General features: G+C 37.7%; 1 protein-coding gene across 1 annotated transcript; it reads right to left on the reverse strand.

Moving 5' to 3' along the window:
- Positions 1–2,533: 2,533 nt before the first annotated feature.
- LOC129262265 (regulator of nonsense transcripts 1-like) lies at positions 2,534–27,054 on the reverse strand. Its single transcript, XM_054900353.2, has 21 exons — positions 26,611–27,054; positions 24,979–25,112; positions 24,520–24,609; positions 23,664–23,873; positions 23,082–23,294; positions 22,270–22,439; positions 21,579–21,674; positions 20,682–20,790; positions 20,099–20,306; positions 19,731–19,801; positions 19,295–19,442; positions 17,819–17,950; positions 17,321–17,464; positions 16,695–16,908; positions 15,855–15,972; positions 15,287–15,586; positions 14,511–14,685; positions 14,114–14,204; positions 10,731–11,119; positions 10,124–10,273; positions 2,534–8,391 (listed from the first exon to the last, which is right to left on the reverse strand). Exons 1-21 carry the CDS (start codon positions 26,806–26,808, stop codon positions 8,284–8,286), a joined length of 3,468 nt encoding a protein of 1,155 aa, XP_054756328.1. The 5' UTR covers positions 26,809–27,054; the 3' UTR covers positions 2,534–8,283.
- Positions 27,055–27,369: the final 315 nt, after the last annotated feature.

Genomic DNA, 27,369 nt, shown 5'->3' on the forward strand with positions numbered 1-27,369 from the left:
AACTTTGCATCATTCTCTACCATCCTACAATTTTCGTTGTCACGCGATCCGAGGCCAAAATCTGAAGGGGGCTATGATGCTCCCCCTCCAGGGAGTGACAAGAATCAAAATTTTCTTTCTTTTTCTAGAATATTTTTCATGTCAGGAAGACTTGAATCGATATGCATTGTATTTTGATGACTGACCCAACAGCTCCCCTATAGATAGATAAGGCACAAAGGAAAACATAATTTTTTTTACAATTGTCACAATCTAATCTAATTTGGAATATGATTTTCATAGATTTGAATAGCGATCTCATTTTCAAATGTCCATTTCTTTCTTATTCCTTGTCTGATTTCCTCTAAATATTTAACATACACTATCTTTTCACTTGTTTTATTTTTTCACAAATCGTTATAATGCCATGTTAGATTCCCAGTGTGTGAAAGAAGGAAAAGAGATTCAAAATGGTATGCATTTGTGTGTTGTTGAGAGAAGTGTAAAAAAGGAAGATGTATATGGTTAAGGTTCCCAAGTCTGCACAATCCCCCTTCTCTGCGCACTTGCGTGATTCCAGTAAAAGATACGCAACAACCACAAACTTTACACTTGTAATACATAGAAACATATTCATTAAAAAATCTGACTAAAAATGGCAAAATAATGATAATTGGGCATTTCATGCGACGTCCTCAAAATTCAGCCTTTCTCATCAAAATCCCTGAATCGTGTGGAAAGTGAATGGGTATGCAGACATGGGGCACGATTTTATTGTTCAGTCTAAAAATGACTTGCCAAGATTTTTTTCAAAGAAAATATTATTTCTCAAAAAAAATTATGAGATTTTTGGCACACTCATAAGAATACAGGGAACATTACCAACCGAAATTTTTTGTGAAATAATTAAAAAAATTATTAATCTAAAGTTAGATTGTTAGGTGCACAGACATGGGGCACACCATTGTACATGTACCATCTGAGAGATGTACCATCGGTCAGAAGACCCTGTTTTGTACATGTTGAATAGTGATGGTCACCCCTTCCCAGTGATGTACGCAGGGCGGGGGGGGGGGGGGGGGGGGGGGTTACAGGTGTTCAAACCTCAACCCCCTTACTTTTTTTTAAAGCCCAAACCCCCTTCCCCTAAGAATCCATAACCCCCCCTTAAAAAAATGATGACTTTTTTTTTTCTTGCTTTGTCAAACTACCTAAAATTTATGGTGAAGAACTTTTCAAAAATTTTGCGTACGCCACTGCCCCTTCCTCACCCTTACCCTCTCCTTTGCCACATTCAGTGTAATCCTCAACTTAACTTTCCTATAAACTCACTAGCCCATGATATCCATGTCATTTTCACAAAATTTGGCACAGTGACTTCAAAACCAATACAAGCCAAAAATACAACAAAAAAATATACAGTATATATATATACAGGTTTATGTGCTTATTTTTTTCATCGACCTTTGAAATTTGCCCGTATCGAGAGTACAGGTAAAACGGTGGAATAAAGAGAGTTGGGCCTCAGACCTCGAGGGAAAATATTGTTGAATTTAAATCCCCATTTCACCTACAAAGCCAATGCATACATCATCTGATTTTCCACTTGAGGTCAGAAATATATAACAACTTTTTTTTTCCGCAGGAGGCTGCAGCCTAAAGACCCCCCACCCTTCCAACCGACCGAACTTGGCTTAAGCATAATTATGATTAAAGAATTAGGATAAATAAACAGTTAAATTTTCTGGAATTATATCACAATCACAAAATTAGATTTTCATTAAAAAAAAAAAAAAATTTGCTCACTCACTTTGCTTCTAAATGAAATCTTGCTATATGCCTATTGCTGTCCCCCTTTAGATTTTCAGCTCATGACACCACTGAGCGTAACTGTTGCTAGCAACAATTTTGCAATTTTCATAACAGAAGTTAAACTTTGTGACAGATTTTGACATGATATTCCAAAAATAATATATTTCACCCTTCTGTTTTTTCTTTCCCTTTTTTTTGGTGAAAAAATGGGGGGGGGGGGGGGTTCCATGGCCCAAACCCCTCCCCATCTGTACAGCACACATTTCATCATCTTTGTCTTCAACAAAGGACCATAATTACCTTTACTCCATAATTGTTATGTTACCAAATTGTGCATATTGTATAGGTGAATGTCCAGTGTTGGCAGTGTAGTAGGTACATCACGTTTTAACAGCACATTTTGGTAACAATATATCCTGTCAGACATAGTTGCACAGTCGGCACATGTTGGTTACAAACTTCTTATACCAAAACATACCGTAACAAGATTACAGCACATTTTGGTAAATTGTACATTTGGGAAATTTACCAAAATGTGCTGTAACACACCCTCCTCATCTTTCTGCATCTCTTATGGCACTCACAAAAATGCAACACAATTCTTGTATTTTTTTTCCCGAATTAGCATTTAATCCCTTACATATGACCAAAAAAAAAATGAGAGAGAAAAAGGAAAAATTAAAGGTAATCCCTCCCAGGAAGCCAAGAGGGTGTTGTTGGACATAAATACGCACTGCAGACGCTGCCCTCTGACACCAACGTTATTTGACGCTGCCACAGATGCTTTGTTCTGAATGCAGGGAATAATTTTCCTGGTATCGCATCGCAATTTGCTCCACATTTTTGAAAGACTGCTATGCATAAAGTATTTTGTATAGCATATTTTTACATAGGACTGTACATTACTTTAATAGTTGAGAGCTTTTCTCTTATGACCAAAAATGCTACTCAACTTTATAAAGCAAAATTATTCTTTGGAATGCCTGAACTCTGACAATTTTCAGTTTGCGTATGCTTTGGATGCTGTTCAAAGATCCTGGCATGTTGGCTCTGCCTCCTGCTTTATGAAGCAATGCCATCAGATGTTTGGGCCAGCACTGATGAAGCCAAAAGCAGTGCAGTGAGTGTGTACGGTGCATGTGCTCTGCGACTGGCTGGTGATCAAGAGCTGCATAAAAATTACGTTGATGATCTTCGTAATTAAGATGGCATCAAGTAAAACAGGTAACAAAACCGTCCAACAGCTCCCTCTTGAGTTCCCGAGAGGGATAACCTTTGATTGATTGAAATGCCTCACAGGTCACTCAATGCATGGACCAAAGATATGCTTCCTCTTAACACAATACTATAAGGTACTGAGAAAATATTTTATATTTTGAAAAGTGAAATGGAATACACAGTACACATGACATGGGTAACATTAAAGTACCGGTATATTTCTGTGTAGTCTGTTGTTTTAAACCATCATACATGTACCTGTACCTAACCTGGCCCCTAATAAACATTCATTGATTGCTCTGCAAAGATTTCTTAAACGAAAACACAAATATCAGGGGGGGGGGTGGTATTCTTTTTTTGTAACATTTATGCCATCTCAGCACAAAGAGCTTGCTAATATCATTTCAAATTGGTATTCTCTATGATAAATTCTCTATGATAAATTCTCTTCCGTAAACTCTTTAAAAGCATAATTGACAGGAAGCGTGATTTCCCTTACTCCCCTAATCTTATGCTTGTGCTACAACTACATGTGGTTGTTCTTGGCATATTTTCTTTGAAAATATTCATTATTTCGAATGAGTTCTGTAAAACGCTGGAAAGGCTGCCATTCTGTCTCTAATGTCTTCGGGATGTCTCCTCTTGTAAAACAAGACTTTCTTTCAGGATCCAGCAAGAAATAACTATTGTTGAATGTTGACCGAGAAATAATGCATATTATGTTACAATAGCCCATACCTCTTTTGTTCATTCCAAGGAAGTCAACATCAAAGAAAAAAAAAAGAATTTCAGAATACCTTTCATCTTGATATGTTATCTTGTGCACAGAGAAATTTATGTGCATATTAATAGCTTTATGCCAATTTTAGCTCTGACATCTTGCACGCTCATGCATGCAAGAAAAGACAAATAATTTTCAGAATACGGCCCCAGGGCTTTACCTAATGATGTAAATATATCTTAAGATTAATTGGTATATGGTACATATACTGTACGTAGTTCACAATTTAAACACCTGTTGGTGTACATGGAAATATAGCTTGTGTGCCACATTGTCTGAATTAGCAGATCAGGATTTCTGAGCTCTTTGTTAATTGTATATTTCATACAATGGAGTCCATGATAAGCATTGCAAAAAAAATCTGCTACCCATCACATTATAAACAAAATTGCAAATCCCTTGTTTAAAAAGTGACGTTGAGACCAATAGTGCAGGTTTGATAAAAATAGGAAGCTTGAATTTAAATATTTAGTCGTCTTTTTAAGTTGCACAACATCATCACTTCAGCTATATTCCTGACAATTACATTTGTCAATAATCTTAAGTGTCTGTGTTGATGGTGGTGTTATACAGAATGATTGCCTTCCCAAGCTCCACCATCCAATTGAGATTGCTAACCTATTCAAAATTGCATGATTGATAGCTCAATATTCAGTTAGATGTTTCCAATGACCAGTTTATTATTATTTTTTGTTTGGTGCTGTCAGTTGTGCCATGCCGGTGTCAAAATAAGCCCTGCTCCTTCCAGCAATATAGGGTTAAACAATCTTCAAGTCTTGTTTCCAAAATATTTATACAGATAAAACTAACAAGGATCAACAGGTGTCATGGAAACAGCATCTTGATATTATCGATGAAAATTAAGCACAACAAATGGTAAAAGGTTTAAAAACAAAACAACCAGCAAGGCATTATTTGTATGTCCTAGGTTCTTTAAACTTCCAATACAAATAAAATGCTAGTGTGAATTAGGGTGCAATGATTATGAAATGCACAATGACCCATACTGCGATTTCTAAATTGCTTTTATAATTTGCACATAATGACAAGTGAAGTTTTTAGTTTCATTACATTGTACCATTTGGAAAATAGTTGTATTCAGTAATTGAAGCTTTAATAATCAAGATAAAATTTCAGTCTAAAAAATACAGAAAAAAATATGTGAAATTCCTAAAAAAAATGGAATCCAAACCAAACCAAAACAATAATATATGAAACATGACATTATACATGTATACTATCATTTAAAATATGAATTAATATACAGTTTGATTCAAACAAGAATAAATTTAAAGGAAATTTGTGAATGAACACACAAGTGTACGTCTACATACATCTGATGATCTCTAAGAAAAATATATGACTCGAATTATTCTGAATGGTACACATCCATTTTGAGAGTCATGAAATTGATTTATTCATCTTCCCAAAGAAAATTCATAAATGTGAATTGATGAAACTGTGATGATGAAACTAAGGTAGGCTACATTTACTCCAAGTTTATGTTGACTCTTTACTTCATTTATAAAGCTGCATTTTGCCCAAAATATTTGAAGACTTCCAAGATCTTATCCACTTTGATAGTAGATTCATGGTTAATTAAAAGCCCTAAAAATTAAAGAGAAGAGGCCAATTGTATGTCCCTTATAAATGTTAACAGCAACATGGTCCTTTGAATTACAAGCTGAATATGAAAATTAGCTATAAGAGCTCCACATTTCAAAATATACCAGTTAGTAAAAATGAGTTATTAATAATTCCCATTCAATATCTATTCACCGTTTTTTTTAACCAAATAAAAAACAAACAACTCCAACGTACAGTTCCTAATGAAATCAGACTTGCAAAGTTCTGCATTTGATAAATTCCTTACAAATGTAAAAAAATACATATGAACAGCTGGATTCTTATTCGGATGAACACTACTATTACTTCCTAAAAAAATGTGTTGGCATATGAATAACAAAGTATTTTACTATGAAGGTCGTTCATTCAGCTCTCACAACAGTAAAGTCTTGTTCACATTTGTCGCAGTTGGGAACAAACCAATGTGCTTTTTACAATGTGTAAATGTGTGGCAATGCATGTAACTAATAATTTGCACATACTCAAGGAGCTTTGTATCATTAACACAAAAGTTTTAAGCACAAACCATTTACCATTATTTGTAAAATAGTGCTGCGATTTTCCGCATCATATTTGAACAAGCATCAAAATATTCTAAACAGACTTCTCAACCACTACTTTAATTCATGGAAGAAAAAAAGAAAAAAATGTAAGAAAATAAGGTTTAATTTCTAATATGTACAGCAGTCCTGCTGATGTTTTTTTAAGAAATAAAGACAGCTACAACCCGACGACCACTCACTCTAACATTCTCAGATTATTGAGGAATCCACAATACAAATGTGAGTGGGACACCTCATACAAACTTTCATTTATCTCTTTAAGAGAGCATTCCTTGACCATCAACTCTTTAAACCTTTATCATCGATTGGTGCGATATGGTCTATAGATGCTAAACACTAACCAATTGCAGTTTGAATATAGTATTTTACTATTCTCACAGATGTTTTTACATATACGAAGGGGGGGGGGGGGGGAGGGGGTTTAATACTCCTATTGAAACAGAGTGCAGTCGTATGTAATCACAGGCCAATCCCTATCAAGTTGGGGGAATATACATTGTAGATCTCCCATTTTGTGACATTCTGTTGAAGTACTGTACACAATCGATGCATTGTACAGTTGATAAAGTCAGAAGTTATTTCAGCAGGGGAAGATATCTGTCCCTCAAGTTGATACTCGCAGAAGAGTAATTCTTTTCTACTTTCCATATATTTGAAGTCTGAATGAAACTTACTGTTTGGCAAGAGATTATGGGGACACACCAACTTCTTATCCCAAGTTGAAATATTTTGATAGCTGAAACAGTAATTGATGGAAAAACGTTATCCTTACCTTTTCTGCAATGAACAATATACAGTACTCAAATTTCAGGAACACGTATAACTGCAAAAAACGCTGACATCTCTTGAATTGGGGATAATCGTCCATTATTTTTTTTTCAACAGATCTTACCTTGCTGTAATGTGTATACACTATAGACCAAATCACAACTTTACACAATGGGACAGACCTTCAACTTCAGAACTCATTTCTTCGTTGGAATCATATAGGGCTGCATGTTGAAAAGGACATGATGTGAACTCTTTTTTCATCAAATGATACACAGTCATTAGTGCAATACTTAGCCAATATTGCAGTTTACAACTTCACATGCCATACAGATGTTAAAAACACATGAGAAGGTAAACTGTTTCATTTGAAAAAAGGCCACTCCCACATGGATTTGAATCAGTTTTGATAGGACATGTTCATCATCCCTCACACAGGTAACAACTAAACAGGAGACTTCCAATGATACACCTTTGATACAGGTCAGGTTTCAGTACTGAGCACACGGTACGCTCATAGCCTGTTTACAGGTAATCACTGGAATGGTTGTCTACTGATCAGTGTTGCGCTACTGGAGGCCGGCCTCGAGGACAATTAGAGTCTAAAGTCCTTGAACTCAGGGGCCCTTGGCCTTGCCTTTGGCCTAAGACAATCTGGCCTCGGCCTTCTGACCTTGTGCACAACTCTGCTACCAGATACATCCTTTACGTTTAGACTGAACACTTCATGGCACAGACACATGCTCAGAATTTGACTGAGCGTATGGAGCCTGTTGGAATGTGAATATACTCATCTTCTTATATAGGATTTCTATCCACATATGCTATTATAGCTGATGAAACTTGAACTGCCCATCCTAATTTTTTTTTCTTAAAAATACTGCTTAAAGACCTTATTCCAGTAGGATAAACAAACCCAACCCATGATTCATAGAGTGGGTATTTTAATAAGGTACCTGAACAAAAGTTGTCTATCAGGTTCAAGCCATGTAGAAATTCTCCTGGTCCACCATTATTTCCTTTTTTCAATGAAGAAAACTGGAGGATTAATAAGCAACAACCTGAGCAGAATTCTTGCCGACAGCTGCGGCATACTATGGCATACTTTTGTTAAGGTACATAACCCTCATATTTATTGTGACTTTCCTTTTGCTCTTATAGTGCTGATATCTACTGAATGCAGCCCTATATGATTTTCTTAGAAATGGCTCAGAATTGTTTCTTCTTTTCTATCCATCTCACTTCTTTTCCCTTCTCTTTCCACCTTTTTTTTTTCCTGACTGCTTCATTACCTGTCGTCTCTTGTTTATCCGCTGCTTATTTCAATAATTTTTTTACATTACACCAGCGCTTCCACATTTGTAGAGAGTGGGCATGTCTTTCACAGACAATGATGTTGATTCCTGGTTGCCTCATACTCTCCTCCGATCTTACGGATGATGTTGGTAGGTGAGCGATGATTCCTTTGCCTCAGCTTGATGGTATACACCTCTCTCCGCTATTCTCCGGGGGGATTCCCCCCTCTCTCCCTAGGAACTAATAACCGAAGCCCTGCATGTAGTTACGGTCTCCCTGGTAGGTGGAGTCCTGGGAGAGGGCGGCATCCAGCTGAGACTTGAACTCAGACTCGCCCATGAAGCTTTCCTGTAAAACACAATGGAAGTTCAAATTCAAGAAACCTTATTTTCATTATTTCATCCTACTTTGGTTCATACATGTTAATGTAAATGACAAGAATAGGGATGAAAAAATGCATTTGTGCAGAAACCACAAAATCCCATAAAAAGTTCACTAGAAAAACAATTTCCAGATTTTATCTGAAAGAGAAGATTTCAAGCTTTCAGTTGATGTATAACTTCATACAATTGGATAAACCTAACCCACTTTACAAGGAAGAGAAAGGTCACTTCCACAGAATGTTACTTTTTTTATAAATAAGGGTTAAAGTTGGTCTATTGAAACACACTTACCCTCCCACTATTGTGTAAAGGTGACCGAACAAGAATTAGGAATCAATATAAAGGCTTAATGAATAGAATCGTTAAATTGCCACAAAGCTGGTACACTAATTGAGCACATCCTGTTCTCTTTAATGTGTACAAGAACCAATACAACAGCTTACACAGTTGTTAATTAACAGCATTGAGAGATTACATCAGAAAGAACACCAAACTGCAACATAATCCCCAAAGATTATATGGGTCCAATGGAAAATAAAAAATACCTTTCTTTTGGGTTGGTAGGCACATATTTTTTTTCAGTACGCAAGAAGAAAACAATAAAATCTAATATTTGACCATTCTCGTCAAAACTACTATTGGTGTAGACCTGCCAACCTCTGGGAATGAAAAAGTGTATTCTGTAATAAAAAAAAGTGTATTTTTCCCCCAAAAAGTGTATTTCATAATAAAATGAGTGGTGCACTCGCTCATCGCTGCACTCAAGCTGCATGCAAGCTAAAATGCGCACTGCTCTTGCAGATGAAAAAAAAAAACATTTAAACAAGTGTATATCTCACCCTGGTTTTAACAAAATGATTGAAAAAAAAGTTACCTGAAATTACATTGATCTAATAACCGTATTTGTGTAAGTTTTATGAAATAGATATAAAGAGATGATTTTTCTCAATAAATTACGATTTTGTCAAAAATGTTTAATTTTTGTTTTATTTAATTTTTTACAAAAACATATTTTTAAAAGAAAAAAAGTACTGCCGTATTTTGGTTACAAAAACGTACTAAATACGCCAAAAACGTACTGGTTGGCAGGTCTGTTGATGTACTCTAACTGAAAACCATACTGTGCTACTTTTGTGGGTTTTGTGGTACCTGGTCATATCTGGTGTTGAAACCTATGAAATGACCCTTGCTATATTTAATGTATGACAAAATAAATCCCTTCATTGCCCTTTCCTGAACCGACTAAAATTGTTAATTACAACTTTGCATGAAAAATATAACACTGAATTTCAACGGAAGACATCACAAGAAGTTAATTTCAATGAGAATAAGACAATGATGGCTGTGCCATCATGCGACGTCAACCTTCTATAAGTAACATATTTGCCAAAGTCATGGACTTTTCTAGACCAGGGTTCTGTTACACAAAGGTTAGCGATTAATCGTACGCTTGAGTTTCATGATTAATTGTACATTTTAGTCAATGCAATCAACTGTAAAAACATGTTCTATGATTATTAAGCCCTGTGTTACTGGCCCCTGAATATGCAAACATGATGTTTACATCTTCAAAGTCAAACTGATTTTGGGCAGCTTCACCAGTATCAATAATAATAACAATAATAAGCAAATGTGGAGGAAAACAATATCCTACACTAAAATGGCAGGAAAAGGGGAAAGAGGATAGTGAAGCATACCTGAGAAAGCTCTGGTTGAGATAGCCCTGGTTGAGAGAGACCCATTTGAGAGAAGCCTGGTTGAGATAGTCCTGGCTGACTCATGGGCTGAGACATGGACATGTTGCCCTGGGTTAGGACACCCTGTGAGAAGGACTGCGACACATCAGGCTGCAAAGAGATCAAATATTCACATTCCAATCATTCTTAGAATCTTGCTGACAAATATCGATTATAAGGTAGCATTTGCAGGATTTTACAAACTCTTTGACCCATGATATGGGAGTACAACCGTGAAAGTTCAAATGACTTTGGGATACAATTCTAGCACAAGGTAGAACTGGGTTTCAGCCACTGTTTATAAAAGAAAAGTTTGGTGAATGTTGCACTGATTTGGATGACAGGGCATTGCAAATTGTTCTGTCTAATAGCATAAATTAGCATCCATTTTCATAAACACACTTTTAGAAGAGAAACCACAGATTTTGACCTCAGTAAGGGCTTCGACTAGTAAGCTGGCTACTGAAATCATGGACTTTATAAATTGGGAGAAACATTGTTCGGAAGTTGTCGTAATAGACATGGTTCATGAAATAACGCTCTGGTGAGTATCAAGGTAGTTAGTTACCTGGCTGTTCTGGGTGCTGTTGAGAGAGAGGTTGTACTGCGACATGTTCTGACTCCCGCTGTTCCCACCGGCTTTACCCTGTCCATTGCTAGCTGCATTATTCTGCTGCTGCTGACGCGGATGCTGCGAACCTTGGTAACCACGCCCCTTCTTACGGCCTCCTCCTCCTGGGCTGCCGGAGAAATTGGGTCCTCTGTTGGGACCTGGGCCACGGGCATTGGGTGGAGGGGGCTGGTTGAAGAAGCCAGGGGCCCCTGGGGGGATGGGTGGGGGCATGAACATGTTGACGGGGATGGGGAAGTTGGCTGCAGCGATGCGGGACTGGTTTGGTTGGATGTAACCCATCTGGTCATGGACACGTCCATGGTTGGCTGGGAAGTGAGATGGACCTGATGAAAATCAAGAAAGAAAGGAGAATGGCATTCTTCACATTTTGTTTCAGTTCCATCAGTTAAACATTTACATGATCGATAAACAATTTTCAGTCTTTCTGGTGCTGAATAAAATATCATCAACATGTGCCTACATAGAATTTTTGTCAGATACATAAGTGTCCATAATCCTGATTGATTTGGATATGCACTGTGTGGTATGCACATATTTTGTTGCCAAGCAATTTATGCAATACAGTGCGTCCCAAAAAAAACTATACACTTTTGAAATGGCTGCCAAATAAAAAATATAGCACTTTGGGGGAAAAGACTTATATATATGGAAAGCCAATAAAGTCAACTTTCAGATGACACCAAAAAGTTGGAAAATTATTCATGCTTGAGCGTGCACTGCCCACTGAAACAAAGGGTATGAAAATTAGGGTGGGCCGGAATTAGCCTTCCAATTTCTTTCAGGTTTTTTGTTTGGTACATGCAAAGTTAACCCTAACTAGGCCGGGCTTTTTTGGCTGTTCTGTGGCCGGGGGGGGGTTGATTCAACCCCCCCCTGAGATCTCGGCCGCCGATCGCGCGAGCGCCGCAAAAATTTGCACGCTGGTAGTGTGCGATGTAATCTACAAGGCTGTATGGTAAAATTTTCAAAAATAATGAGATTTTATTTTATATGAATTAATTATTCTAATTTATGCATAAATCATACTTTTTTCTCTAATTCACTAAATAAAGCTCCTAGAATGCTAATTTTTGGTGAAAATATTCTTTGCAGCGTTCTTAACAATGGCAATGGAAAAAAACTTCGGTTTGGAAATCAATTTCTTATGTATTTTATTGTTTTATGAATTTCTTATGTATTTCTTTGTTTTTCAACCTTTTGTTTTTCTTTGTTTTTTTCACCAGATTTATTGCACAACCTTTTTGAAGCATAATTATGCTAAAATCAATTGCTTTCAGCTGTTTAAAGTAAAAATAATCATATCTTTATGAATAAGATGAGAAAACTCAATTTGCATTGACTTTGTACACAAAATCACGTTTTGGAACAATTTTTGGTCTGACATGCACTTACAAAATGTTGCGTAATTTCGGAACCGTGTACCCGGGCGTCGCAAATTTGGTCTCAAAAGATGCGCAAGACTTAAAAGTATAAACTCTGCGAGTGGCGCGGTCAAAAAATTTCGCGCGTCAGAATGATCGCAGAAAATGTTGAGGGGGGGGTTGATTCAACCCCCCCCCGGCCATTTTAGGGTTAAGGGTTATTTGGTAAATTAAAGATCAGTTGTGATCAGTTTATTGTTTGTGAAAATTTAATGCGTTATTAAATTGAAATTTAAAGCATGAGTGATTATGAATTGCAATTTTTAGTGCAGCATTTTGTCTTTATCATGTGGATCTCAACAATGTGTTCATGACAGTCAGGAGAAGAGGGGGCAATATGACTTAGGTCGGCGAAGTACGTTGATGGGATAAAGGTCAACAGAACATTTAGCAACCCCTCTCTCCATCTCAACCCCCCTCCCTCCACCCGCTTCTCTCCTGAGAGACCAAGCTCGGCTAGGCTGGGCAGGAATTAGCCTTACAGTTTTTTAGAGTGGTTAGTCCTTTGGAACTTGCTAAGCTAAATTAATGAGTGAGATAAGTTTTGGTTTCTTAGGCAAATTACTAAGTTACTAAATTGCATGAGTTACTAAATTGAAATTTAATCTTGAGTGAACAGCAATTGTAATTTTAGTGTAGCATATTCATCTTGTGGACCTCAGAAGTGTGTTCGTGAGAGTCAGAGTAATGCGATGGTACATGTTACAAGTAAGAGGGCGAGATATGCTAAGACTTGGTTAAAAGGGCATTCCTCTTCCTTTTGTCCTTTAAAAATTACAAATTAAAAGTCATATGTAACCTCCCCTCTCCACCATTTCCCAGCCCCCCCCCCCTCTCTCTCTGTCTCACTTCCTGGATTGTAGCGTATTCAAAACTTATAACTGCCAAGTGACCGGTGGCTGATGGTCAGTTTTGTTATTGAATGATTACCAAGAAATTTAATGATTATGATGATTAATGAAATAATTAATTGAAAAAAAATGAATGTTTGATTGATCACATTGCACATTGAATGAGTTGATTTACTGATAAATTGTTGATTAAATTATTGATAGGAACAAGTTGATGCCCCGATTCAGAATGAATCATTAAATCAACATTCTGCTCTGGACTTCACGCGTACATGACAAGAGCCATTGGTCTCTCAACAGGAGGGGAGGGCGGGAAAGAGGGAGGGGGCAGGGGCTGAATGTTCTGTTGAGCCTTATTCCATCAACCTACTTCTCCCACTTAAGTCCTATCTCACCCCCTATTCTCCCGACTCCCATGAACACATTGCTGAAATCCACATGATAAAGTTGATATGCTGCCCAAAAAGATATCCAAATAATAAAGTTGAAATGCTGCCCAAAAAGTGTAATTTGTGTTCACTCATGCATTAAAGTTCAATTTAATCATTCATAAAATTTGCTTATGCAACCAAAACTGGTCACGGTTGATCATTAATTTATCACAACGCCCTTAACTTTGCAAGTTCGAAAGGATTTGCTGCCTCTCAAAAACTGACATAAATTGGAAGGCTAATTCCAGCCCACCCTAATTTTCATACCCTTTGTTTCAGTGGGCAGTGCTCGCTCAAGCCTGAATAGTTTCCCAACTTTTTGGTGTCATTTGAAAGTTGACTTTATTGGCTTTCCATATATGTAAGTCTTTTTCCCGAAAGTGCTACAATTCTTTATTTGGCAGCCATTTCAAAAGTGTATAGTTTTTTTTGGGACGCACTGTATAAAAGACTTCTCTACAGCAATAACCCCGATACCAGAAAATCAATATATTCAATATGACCAGACATGACACTGGCTACAAAAAATTTCAGGAAATTAAAAAAGTAGTACATGTTCATTCCGAAAACTAGTGAAGAGGAAAAGAAGACCTGAGAAAGCATTGTAAACTAACCTCCATTAGACATCCTGGACCTGTCAAAGACACCACCAGGAGCTAGGGCTTCCCTGGCATCAAACATGGCCATACTCATATAACGACCTCCCTACACATGGATGAAAATAATGGTGAAAACAAATAATTGTGACATCATAACATTTATTACAACATAAGGTGGAGACGATTGGGAAACATAACAAATCTAATCTAAGAAACACACTCAACAACGTAAAATTATTTGGATCGTGGTTGCGAAAGAGGATTACTGTGTTGGCAATTTTAAGTCTCTATGGCTTTCAGCTAATTTTGATATCCAGTTCCACGGTGAAAGGAATATACTATCGTATATTAAAAAACATTAAAAACGATTGCTCACTACCTGAGTTTGGCTATACAATAATAACGGGCTTACCGGGTTGGATGGGTTGATGAGCTTGCGAGGTTTGCTGAACTGGATCAAGCTTTCCTTGAGATTGTTGAGTGGACCTTCCACCAAGACCTTCTGTTCCTTGTAGTATGTTAGGAGATGGTTCCACAGGGGATGACGTGACAATACCTTGGGGTTACCAACAATTATCACTCCATACCTAAAGGACAAATCAAAAATTGTTCGGGAGCGTATTCATCAACACTTGTCATCTGACAAGATATCTGATATAACAGCCTTCCTTTAGTTCCATTGGATGAGACGCAAAGGTGTCTGACTGCTATTATGGTCACTTTCAGATAAATCACAACTACATCGGATAAAACATCTGACTTTCATGAAATGTTCCCCTGGACTTCAATATGCAGGGGTGTGAGTGGTCACAAATAAAAAGATCTGAAAAAAGCTGAAGAGTGTTGAAAAAATCTGAAATAGAAAGAACTCCCATACTTTTTGTACAGAGGAAAGCCAAAAATAAGCTGAAAATCAAAACCAAAAAAATCTGATCTCTCACACCCCTGAATATGACTGCAAAGAATGTAGTATAAATCTAAACCCAACACAGGTGAAAAGACTTACAAAAAGTGTTCCTATACAGGTGAGGTTAAGAGATAGAAATATGTGGCAGTGTCTCATTTCTAGCCAGATTAATGGAACAATAAAGAGAGAAAGGACCAACGTGAAATGAACCAACGTCAGTTACCATCTTGTAAAATGTCCAACATAAACTGATAATCTCAAAAAGCTTTCAGGAAACTTACCTTCCACGAGTTAGGGCGACATTTAGACGTCTTGGATCGTTGAGGAATCCGATGCCTTGGTGATCATTGGCCCTGACGCAAGACAGGATAATGTAATCCTTCTCACGTCCCTGGAAGGCGTCAACACTGGCAATCTCCACCTCTTGGTAGAGCTTGACGTTGAGGGGACCGCTGTACTGCATGAACTGTACGATGAACGCACGCTGGCCCTCGTAAGGCGTGATAATCCCAATCTGTTCTGGCTTGACACCAGCACGCAGGAATCGGGTTGTCAGCTTCTCAACATTAGCCGCTTCAGTCCTACACAAATGAAGTTAAGAGATACAATTCATCTTCCAATATAAATTACTAGCAAAAAGAAAAATGGCTATACGTTAAAACCTCAAAAGTTGTATATTGATCATATGATACATATATATACAAGTTTAGACTATGACATAGGTTAACCCTTACCATCAGGCTATTTCTGGTCAGGTTATCAGCAGGGGGGAGGGGATTATGTTTCTCTTCAAAACAGAATTTACACGTGGTCCTGTGAGTTTAATTGATATGATATGGCCAAGTTTACCTGTTGAGGTAGGAGGTACCAGAACTGGCAATCTCTTCCTGCCCTGTGGTAGCATAGAAGAACATTGGCTTGTCAGGTTGAGGGAATGGGAAATCCACTGCACGGTTGATCCTCTCAGCTGTAACAGAACAAACAAAAAAAATGGGTGAATTTTAAAACTTTTTAGAGACTGAGCCCGCACATATATGTGGATCCTCTATCACACAGGGAATTTCAAAAATACAAATGTGTCAGCAGGCTCAATGAAGTATGCAAATGTGTGGCTATGAACCAGTGGAGTCGAACATGACCGGTGTTAAGCCAATGGCAAACCTCACTTCTAATCAATATGACAATGAAAAATAATATAAAAGATAGTTTTCAGAATATGGCCTGCGATTTTTAGGGGAAGATTGTCCTTATACAGTATTTTACTTCTTCTGATTTTTCTTTCTAAAGTATTTATCAATATATGGGCCACTGCAATACACATAGAATGATATGACTGACAGCAAGTGAGTTATACATTCATACACTAAATATTTATATAGTGCCTTACCATTAACACGCCCAAAGCACTTTACAATAATGACAGAAAAAAGTAAATTCTGCTCTCCAAGTGCTTACAAAGAATATAAAGGGGATATTATTGAGAAGACAGATATGGCTTTAGCTTATTTTTGAATATTCGTAATGAAGAACACGAACGGATATTGATATGGAGACTATTCCAGATATTGGGACCAGTGGAGCTAATACGTTGCTGACCTTTTTTAAAGTTTATTTTAGGGATTGCGAATCAAAAGGAACTGATGTAGAACTAATGAATTGAATGTTATTATTGTCATCTCTGACTGATACCTGCTGTTACTCCATTCTGAAGGGAGCCCTCATAGAAGATGTTTGATGGGAATGCACTGAGGGACGGGTGCATGCGGTACTGGACCTGAAGTCTGATTGGTCGGATTCCAAGGACAACTAGACGCTCAAAGAGAGATTGGCACAGGCCAGCGTTAGCTGCCTTCTTGCACATGACAACGGGACCAAGCTGGCAATGATCACCAACTAGAACAAGCTGAAAATGAAATGGCAATTAGAAATAGTGCTGGTCAAATAAAAGTATCATCATTCTTGCGATATACTGGATCAAATAAGAATTATCTGTATTAGAATCGAAAGCATGAACTCAAACTTACAATATATATTGATGCTGCATTGCAGCCAATACTGATATTGCATACTGCCAGTTATACAAATACAAACCAACTGTGTGAGACTGGTTAAGTGAAGTTAGTTCAATACATCCCTGTCTTTCTACGAAAGCTATGAAGGTGAGTTGCATTGCTCTCATTTCTTTAAATTCAGATGTGTACAAATGACATTTCGGAATTCAAGTAACTGCACTATTACCCAAGAATCCTACACTGCCGGCCACATTGTGAGTAAAATTTCAATTAAACTGACAAAAACGAAGATGAAATAAGTACCTGTCTAGATCCAAGAACAGCAGGGATGAGGCACTCTGGCTCAGTGGACTGAGTGCTCTCATCAATCAATACAGCACGGAACCTAAAACGAGCAAAGCGTGGGTCACCAGCTCCAACACAGGTGCAGCAGATCACATCAGCATTCTAGGGAGACAGAAAGATGGACCGATGAACAAAAGAAGGAAGAAGAAAGGAGGGAATAATTGCAAATGTAGTTAAATACATAATTACATACATACAAACAAATAAATAATAAAGTAGGAAGAAAAGAAGGCACAGAGGAAAGAAATTTAGAGAGAGATATAAAAAAAGAAAAAAAAAGGAAGAATGAAAAAAAAAAGAAATAGAAAGTTATACAAGCTACTGTTATTCACTACTGAAATATTTCCACTTAAATCAGCTACGAGCAAATACATGTATGTCAAGATTTCTTTTATTTGCTAGTCATTACAAATTCATGAAGGTTTGATGCAAATCTTGTGAAAGAGCAATGCATACCTGTAGTAGCTCTCGCTCACAGTTTCTCTTGAGAGTTCGGTACCTCTTCTCATCATTGCTTGACAGTTCTCCCATCTCGTCCTTCAGAGCTTGGAGCTTCTGCATCTCTTCTGCTCCCTCCATGTTACGCACCTGATGGTTAGTAACAAGATCAGCATTAAAAGTTCATCTCAATGAATGGTCAAAGCTACTCCATGGATTACAGTCTGCTTCTCATTGTCATTGTAATCAATTTAGCAATTCCATAAAATATGTACGTCCGACCGCTTCTATGTGGGACCTTCGTGCTATTTTCTGTCTCTGATTTCTTGTTCTTTGACAGTCTGTAATGTACACAAAGGACCATGACTTGGTCAGTTTATTAAGTGAAGTAAAACTTGAGAAAAATGGGGGTCGGACGTACAAAAAGGTTGATTATTTTATGGAATTGCCCTGTTGTAAACTACTGACATTGAATCATTTGCTTGGCAAAGAAAGGCTACATTACAGATATCAAGAATATCTTGCCGGCATGCATGAAGTTATACAATTGGTAACTCAAAAGTAACTACCAACACCAACAGAACAGCAAAATCAAATCAAGTTCTCCATGGCAATTATAGGTGATTAACTTTCAATGCATGTAAGTCTCATGAAGGTTGATATCCACAGACAGTTTCAGTGAAATCCTTTGATTTGATTGATGGACAATCGCTGATTTCTCACTAGCCGTTATAATGCTACTTGTCTGTGAATGGTAAATTGTTGAGAGCCTTATTGAAATCATTGCCCAGGTTAACTTTCATTAGTGAGATCAGGGAGGCATTTCACAAAGACTTGTCAACTGACAAGTTGTCAGGGGAGCATTTCATGGAGAGGTTTGTCATTGATTTTCATTGACTAATTTACTCTCAGCCAATCAGATGCAAGGCTTTCTAGTAGTAGCTTTGAGTGCATTCCAAATATTCGCGTCCATTCTTGTGTCCGGCCCGAATATTTTGCTCATGCTCAAAACTTTTGAGGGGCATTCAAACTGGAAAAATATCGAATGGCATGCAAAGTGCAGTCCAACAGCACTCTGACTGCATTCCAAATATTCTGACGACATTTCAACAACATTTGAAACATTCCGATCGCATTCATGGGAGAATCGAATCACATAAAAGCACGGCTAGCTGTTGCCGCAACGTCAGTCAGTACTGAGGAGTCATTGAGGAGCATTGAGGTCATCGAACGGCATTTTTACAAATTAAGATCAATTCGAAATTCCCTCCTGAATGTGGCTCGAATTTTGAAAAATTTTCATTCCAGCTGTTTCTGCTTGATTCCTGCTGATTCTGAATAAGTGTGACGGGGGCTTTACTATGGAACAGTCAGATAATAAAAACTTGTCAGTGCTGAAACAGTCTCCAGATAATCGGTTAGGATGAATTTCCAGTCTTCCGGGGGGGGGGGGGGGGGTGTGTGTGTGTGCGAAAACCCCCTTCATATATTTACCTGGTTGTGGAGGGAGAGGAAAGAGACAGGTGAATCGATAGCCTCCCTGCTCTTGGCACACAATCTGACGACCTTGAGACCAGTCTTATGAATCTTCTCAGTCAGCTGATCCACAGCAATGTTACTAGGAGCACACACCAGTACTTGCCTGAAAATAACAGCAAAATAAAAACAAATTTATAGCTTTGTGTCATAATTTCAAGTCAAAATTACATGAAATGAGTTCAGCAACAATCCTAGCTTTGGGTAAGAGTTAGCTGCAATATAATTTAATAATAATAGTAATAATAATAGCATCATAATTTACATTCCATGTTTTACATTCTCAAACAATTTTCTCCAAGTTTTATTGCAAGTGTATAGGACTTAGGACTTTAGAACAGTAAATTTTTATCTTTGTTTTCATCTTTACTGAATAATGAATGTGAATCCTCACCCAGTTCCCTGCTTAGCCAGATGATAGACAATAGAAGCAGATGTCACAGTCTTGCCAGTACCAGGTGGTCCCTAAAAAAGAAAAGAAATATTGTTACAGGTTGAAACTGAAATAAAGGATACAAATAAGTTGAGGTTTTCTCAGTGTTAGTCCCGATCAGTGGTCGATATTAAACACATTGGCCGAATTCACAAAAGAGGTTTAACCAGGAGGCCCCCTCATATGATATCCCTAAATACCCTGGCCTAGTTCAGGTTAAGTCTATGGTCTTTCCACATAGCTGATTAGCAAGGACGAGCTTTTCAAGACTACAATACATGCACTTAAGAAATCTACATTTTGTTGATTTGGGCAATAAACCAACTTACCTGAATGAGACTTAGTGGGCGTGTGAGCACAGTGCGTACAGCTGACACCTGGGAATGATTGAGCTCAGGGAGGCCCTGGGCCGAGAACCGCTTAGGTAGGTTACACTTGAGGACTAGGTTCTCAACGTCATGTCCCAAGAGACGGTGATACAGATAGCTGGACACGGCAGTGTCATCCACTGCTAGAGTCTTCAGGGCATTCTGCATTCTGTGAGAAGACAAAAAGATAACATTCACTTTCCTTGAGGAACGAACTAGTCATTATTCAAGGGGTAATACTGAATCTTATCAATTATAAAGCATATCAACATTTAATCATAATCAAACTTGCTTCTATAGCACAAATGAAATACATTATCAGAAGTTTTTAAGGCACTATACAATATTGCAGCATACAAGTAATCACCATCGCTTTGGCAGAGAGGTTAAATGCTCCTGCAGTTCAAGAAATATACATGTATTCCTGCCATTTACGATACCCATTTATCTCAATTGGGTTGAGTGAAGCACAATGAGAGATATTGTAGGTTACCTGGAATTGAACAAAAAAAGTCAGGCATGGCCTACAATATGATGAACTCACCTGTCAAATGATGTTGACTTCCAGACAAAGTCAACCGCAAAGTTGGTGGTGAACTTGACAGGGATGTTACTGCTGCTTTTCAGTTCCACACAGATCTCATCGCTGTAGTCTGTTAGGTTGTCGTTAAAGGATTACATGGAGAAAATATTTGCCACAAACTAACTGTGACGGCACATATTTACATGGATCAAAATGTGCATCATGTGTTTCAGAACATGTTTCAATGAACTATGTCATTTAAAGAAATTTATCTAAGCATTTATGAAATGGAAAAAAATGCAATGAGATCAGCATTTTTTCCTGCCAAAATTAAAAGGTTTAAACAAATCACAATCACAGCAAAGTATTTCATGATGTGATCGACAGAATAATACAAATTCTAATAAAACCCAACAAAGTGCCTACACGTGTTTGTATTGATAAACATTACGCCCCAAATAATTCCAATACAACAGAATAAGTTGCTCAGTAATTATCATTCACCATCAGACATTTATGTAAAGTTACATGGATTAGACAGAAAGACATGTATCTATTTAGTTAATCTTGTTCTTTTCCTTGATATTGAAGTGACTCTCAACCTATTGCTTGGAATAGTTTTTCTATGTTTGTTGATTATGCCAAATCAATGATTTTTCAGTGACTAGCCAATAAACAATGCATTCTGCCATGAGACAGGCCTTTTCTCCAAGCCATGATATAACACATGCCCACATGAACCTATTCATGTTGGCTTGCATAAACTACGTCACAACTTACCATGATGATATGATAACAGACACCTTGATCTTAACACACCCTTTTTATAAATTGTTTCTTACTGCAACTACTGCACTTGCAGTTGGCTTTAATTCACTTAAAGGCCATACTTTGTTAGCAATATCAATTCAAGGATACTGTCTGGAGTCTTGACCACATGAGCTAAACCAGACCAGGGCTCTCTTGGGTCAGTGTAGCGGACCCTCAGTTCATCACCATGCATCAGCTTCAGATCTGTGTGACAAGTCAAACGTCAATTTCACATCGTCAACCCAAAAGCATTGTTTTTGCCTTTAGAATACACAATGAATCAAATTTCATAACATACTGAAAAATAGACACTTGTTCTATCAAATATCACAATCTATAAGCTTGAATTCTGTACAGGTTGAATTGGTCACATTTATGGACTCCACCTACAAGTACCAGAATCTTCACTCTGATTACTGCTGTTCTATGAAATAATATAACATCCATGTATAAGCCCTCAATTTGGTAATGTTTCAAGTGTTGTCAAGTTTGAAAGTCTATCAATATCAATTTTTTTTACCCATGTATAAGGTTTTTGTGCCATAGAAAAGCAGAACAAAAATTTGAACTTTTAACAGTTTTAAAGAACACTTTAAGAAGAGAAGTGGGAAAATATGAAAAAATTTAGTCAACAGATAATGGGGAGAAATGAGGGAAGTTGACCTTTGAAAAAAGAAAAATCTTCAAAAAATTGAACCCAAAATATATTCTTGATTACAGATACACTGAACCCTTAAGCAAAAAAAAAAAAAAAAAAAATATCAGCAAGAAAATATCGCAGAGATCAATTTTTACTAACCTTCTTTCTTGGGGAAGTTAAAAGTGGCTCTTGTTTTGCGGTTGAGACCAATATCCCAACGTACAGTGACCCCTTCTTGGGTCTGGGTCTCCTTCAGCTTCCTGTCATAATCAGCTTCCATCTTGACAAGAGGTCCAAAGATATTCTGATACATGTACGCATCCTCATACCTAAAACAGAACATAGTATAACAATCTGTTTGAAAACTTAAAAAAGATGTGCTTCCTATTAAAACATTACACCATGCTCTAATATGTTGCAAGAATAAAAACTCTAATCTGCGCAAAACTTCAGTTACTAGATAAGCCACTATGCTCTAATATTTTGCCAGACTGCAGGTCCTAAGATATGGTTTCAGGGGGAGCAGTTGTCTTGAAAACCTGCCCTAATGGAATGGTGTCCTGTGCAGAGGTGTCCACAGGCTATGGTATAAGTCTGTGCTAAAATTATGGGAAGTAAAATATGTTAAGTCTTGTTTACTGTGTTATTTGCTTGTGCTTCCATGGTGAAAAAAACTATTTTTATCATTCCCAGACAATCATTAATGCTTTGATTACCATAGTTTTTAACCTCCACTGTTTGAGATTTGTGTTGCATTGGCTACCCCTAGTTAAACCACTGTTATAGAGCAGAGGTTAATTTAATCTGGAGTGGACCCCACTTTTTAATGTGATTTGCCATTACTGTAAATACCACGGAATCCTTTATTGTGATTGGCTGCGGAACCCCGTTACCGTGGTAGTTGCCATAATGAGTTGTAACTCTTTATGAACTGGGCCCCTGCGATACAGAATGAAGGTCAGTAAGGTCACCTAAGCATGACAGAGGCAGGCTCCTCATCTACTCCTGGTTTCTCCAGGTCCTCCAGGGTGGCCTCTGGGTTCTCCTTCCACAGCTCCTCCAGGCGGTTGAGCTGAGAGGCAGAGATCTGACGTGCCCTCAGCTGCTCCTGCTCAGTAGGGATCTTGACCAGCCACTTCAAGAAGCATCGATCCTGGATTAGAGGCTGCCACTGGCTTGGATCCCTGTGGAGACAGCACACAACATAAATCAATACTGGAGACATGTGAACTGTGGATTTATCAGTATATTAATAAAAACATAGATTGGGAACTTGTATACTCTTTGTGAAATTGAAAACCAAAAACATGAACCATGAAAAGCATGAATTTAAATCAAAACATAAATCAACAAAACAAGAAGCTGAATATTTTTCAACTCTTCTACAAATATATAGAAAATGATTAGTATACAAATAAATACAGGTTGTTGCAACAATATTTCACATTACTATGAAATTTACTAGATACCCCCCCCCCTCTATGATAATGCATCTAAAAGTACAAGCAAAATGAGAAATATCTTGAAAGGTTTCTTCTTGGCGCCATTCGTACCAATTCATATCCTTCAAGTTGCTCTGAGTGGCACAGGGTTGACGGCAGAGCAGAACGACCACAGAGTCGGCCTTGGCTGGGATGAACCCTAGCAAGAAGACATTGCGGCATCCGCAGTTGTAGCATTCCAGAACGGTTTCCCCAAGTGGACTGTCCTTGTGGAGGGTCACCTCCTTGCACTTGGCTCTCACAAGATGGTTAATGATATGGCTAGATAAAATCAAATGGGACAGACAAGAACAGAATCCATGACTCGGTTTGTAAAAAAAAAAAAGAAGAGAGGTTGCAAACCAAAACTTGCCAGCAATTATTCCAGGGGATTGTGTCATGGTTCTATATTTTACAAATAACTGGTACACATGTAATCTTGCACTTATTTTTCCCAGTGTCTCAATGAAGTGGGAGAGAATATACTTTTCTTTTAACCCTAAACAATTTGTTCAAATCATAAGCATTGCAAATTCTGATCTACAAATTCACATTTTAACATTAGCTGATAGGAATTTAAAATGACTGAGAATGTTATTTAGCATCCAAGAATATGAAACAGTAAACATAAATTATGAACACCCCCCCAAAAAAATAAAAGTGGGCAGCATAAAAAAAAGACAAATCAGATTATCTGATATAAAGTTGACTTGAATTGCACCAGATACAAGATGTAGAACTTGAGCTTAGGGGTTAAGGTAAGGTACATGTGAACACATAAAGGAAATTATTCATACTGGGAAGAAAGAATGTAAATTGCAAGAAAACTGAATCCCTACATGGTAATTTCCTTTGTGAAATACAAATTAAAATAATCTGGGGGGAATTAAACTACAGGCTATAAAGTATAAAGATTTGTAGAACTTACCTGCCAGAGGTGTTTCCTCGTCCATTGCAAAACCATTTCTTGGTTCCATTGCAGAGAACAACAGCAGCAGGGTCATGAATGCCACAGTACCTGATGAAATAAAGCAAAACCAGTGATAATTCATCCATGCCCAAGTTCCTAATGAAAGTGCAACTACAAACCCTTGGCCTTAAGGGTGGTTTATATTTTCAGAACTTATACTTCCTTCAGAATTGACTGAGGGAATTATCAAAATTGTAAGATAATCGCTGAAGCCTCTGAATTTTCTTCTTCAGATAAAACCATTTTAATTTTGAATGGAATCTTGACACAAGTGATTCAATCAAAAACATGTATGTCCAATAGTGTAAATACTCAAAGCAGACTAAGTGATAACATTTTGCAGACATTGTGAAGTTATAGTACTCATAGTGGAATTGGTTCAATGATGTGTAATGAGGACTTTGTTTCAATACTTACTTGCAGGCATGGTTGGGCAAATCTTTGGAGAGCACAGTCGCATCTTCTTCATCTTCCTCAAAGGTCAATTCTTTGACCTGTTGTCCTACAGCAGCCACAGACTCATCTATCCCATTGGTTTGACTAGCATCCACCTACATTGCAACAAAAAAATATAAAAAGTTGATCAAACGATGCATGCAAAACTTTGTTGTGTACCAGTACATATGTAGAAGCCTATAAAATGTCAATGATATTGGTAGCAGAACATGGTCAAGGTTCATTTACCCTATGTGAACTTTGACCTTTATCAAGTGACCTGCGAAGTGCGAACCGTACATGTTCCATGAAATAGGTCCTTATACAATCATACTTTTCAAAGTTATGAAATATGAAGACATTTCAGAAACTTTGTTTCATTAACAACTTTAACAAAATTAACGTTATTGGTTAATAAACATGATTAAAGTTCATTGCTCTACTTCTTAATGACCTTTGATCATGATTACATGTTAGTAGACTGAAACTCATGCAATCAGTGGACCCTTACTTGCATCGGCTGATAAATATCATGAATTACGATTCATGATATTTATCGGCCGATGCAAGTATTTTTTATCTCATGATATTGTCGCCATCTATACCCGTCTTTGTAGCTAGGCAACGATAACAAAGACGGCAAGATGGCGATATACTAACAGACTGTGAGTAAACGCTGCTCCACTTTTAATATTTTCATGTAGATTCTATTTTAAGCATAATTGTACTAAAAAAACAATGATTTTTGTTCAAAAGTTGCAAACCAATATTATACTGTAGCCCATTTACAGAAGTTTGGGCTCAAAACCCTAGAAAATTAGTATTATGGAGCAACATTATTGTTGCCCAATTCATCGGTGCGTGTAGAGCAATGACATCCCCTCCCTGGCTCCATGGAGATTCAGCACGTCAGTGATATGACATTCATCTCCAGGCACCCAAGGGTTCATTACACGCCGCCGCGCACAGAAAAATCAAGCCATAGAAGTCGTGTGTTGTGGACCCAAGAAGTGAGATCCCAGCACGCGTGACCCACTAGTTAGAAATCCACTGCCAAATGCGGTTCGTGGTGCGAGGTTAGTATACTAATAATAATACTAACCTCGCAATACGTGTGAGTGATCTCCAGGAGCCTCCTCGCTACATTGGATGGCAAAATTACTAAACTGTCATTCATGCACAGTACTTAGCTGCAACAGAACCAGAGCACTCACACGTAATGCGAGGTTAGTAAGTATTAGTATTAGTAATAGTAGACTATACTAACCAGAGAACATGATTAAACAAAGTTTATTTGAATTTAAAGTCGTTTGGAAATTCTCGACTTTAGCTTTATTTAGTTAATTTATTACTACTAAATATTAGGTCCTAGTAGTACTAGACTCTAACGTTAGATCTAGTCTAGAGTACTAGACTACTCTAAGTTAGGCCTCTAGATAGTAGATTTCCAATTCTAGATCTCTCTTGATGACGTTGACCATGTTGTCATTGTTGACGGAGTCATTAAGGCAGCGATCAACGTCCCAACGACGGTCGACTCGAGGCCGAGGTGATGCCATAGCCCATCATGCCATGAATGACAATGACAACTTTGTTGAAGGTTAGTGATATTACCTGACTCTGAGATTGTGAAGCCAAATCCAACTGGGATGCTTGGCTTTGAGAAGCTTGTGTCTGTGAAGGCAATGTAAAATCCCCCACATTGTAGTCAAAGTCTGTGCCTTGTGTGTCGGCTCCCAGCAGGTCATGTTCTTCCGCATCCAAAAACGTGAGCAAGCTCTGCGAGCTGGGTCCGTAGGCATCTACGCTCATTTTCTCTCCGTTCTCCTTTGTATCAACAATTCAATCAAAGTACAATGAACACATATGGTACGAATGAGACTGCCTCTTTAAATTAATTAATGTAAAATGACTATTCAGCCGTAATATTTTAGATTTCACAGTCCGGTACCAGCATCAAAATCCAGGTAGGCAAAAGGATCTCCACGGTGTCTGTCGCAATGCAATTCCATATACCAAACGCGCGCGCGCACTGGACAGGTACAGTATTTGATTTGCATGCATTTATACACAGAAAATTATAGAAACCAAACGTGTACTTGAAAATGCGTGATGATTTGCGCGCGAGCAACGCAACTTGGCATTTTTAGCCTCAATCAAGTCCATTATTGAAAATAGTGCATTCCTTTGATGAAATAAACAGACGTCTTAAATAATATATATATACTGTAATATATCATCATATAAGGTGTAGGCAGATTCTATATGAACGGTTATGGACTCGTGTTATACAAAAAATAGGTTTATTTTTAAGGATATTGGTTTTAAATATGTACATAAAATTCACATGAGTAAGCACATGACACGTGAATT

Source organism: Lytechinus pictus, chromosome 5, assembly GCF_037042905.1.
Source record: "Lytechinus pictus isolate F3 Inbred chromosome 5, Lp3.0, whole genome shotgun sequence".
Taxonomy (NCBI): Eukaryota; Metazoa; Echinodermata; class Echinoidea; order Temnopleuroida; family Toxopneustidae; genus Lytechinus; species Lytechinus pictus.

What these genes read in the sequence shown, in the direction of transcription:
- LOC129262265 (XM_054900353.2), bottom strand. Translation starts at nt 26,808, where the DNA reads ATGAGCGTAGATGCCTACGGACCCAGCTCGCAGAGCTTGCTCACGTTT. An exon ending in TCCTCTCCCTCCACAACCAG is followed by an intron (nt 17,951 to 19,294) that starts GTAAATATATGA and finishes ACTAACCATCAG; the next exon opens with GTGCGTAACATGGAGGGAGC. An exon ending in GTCCAGGATGTCTAATGGAG is followed by an intron (nt 11,120 to 14,113) that starts GTTAGTTTACAA and finishes GATTTTCATCAG; the next exon opens with GTCCATCTCACTTCCCAGCC.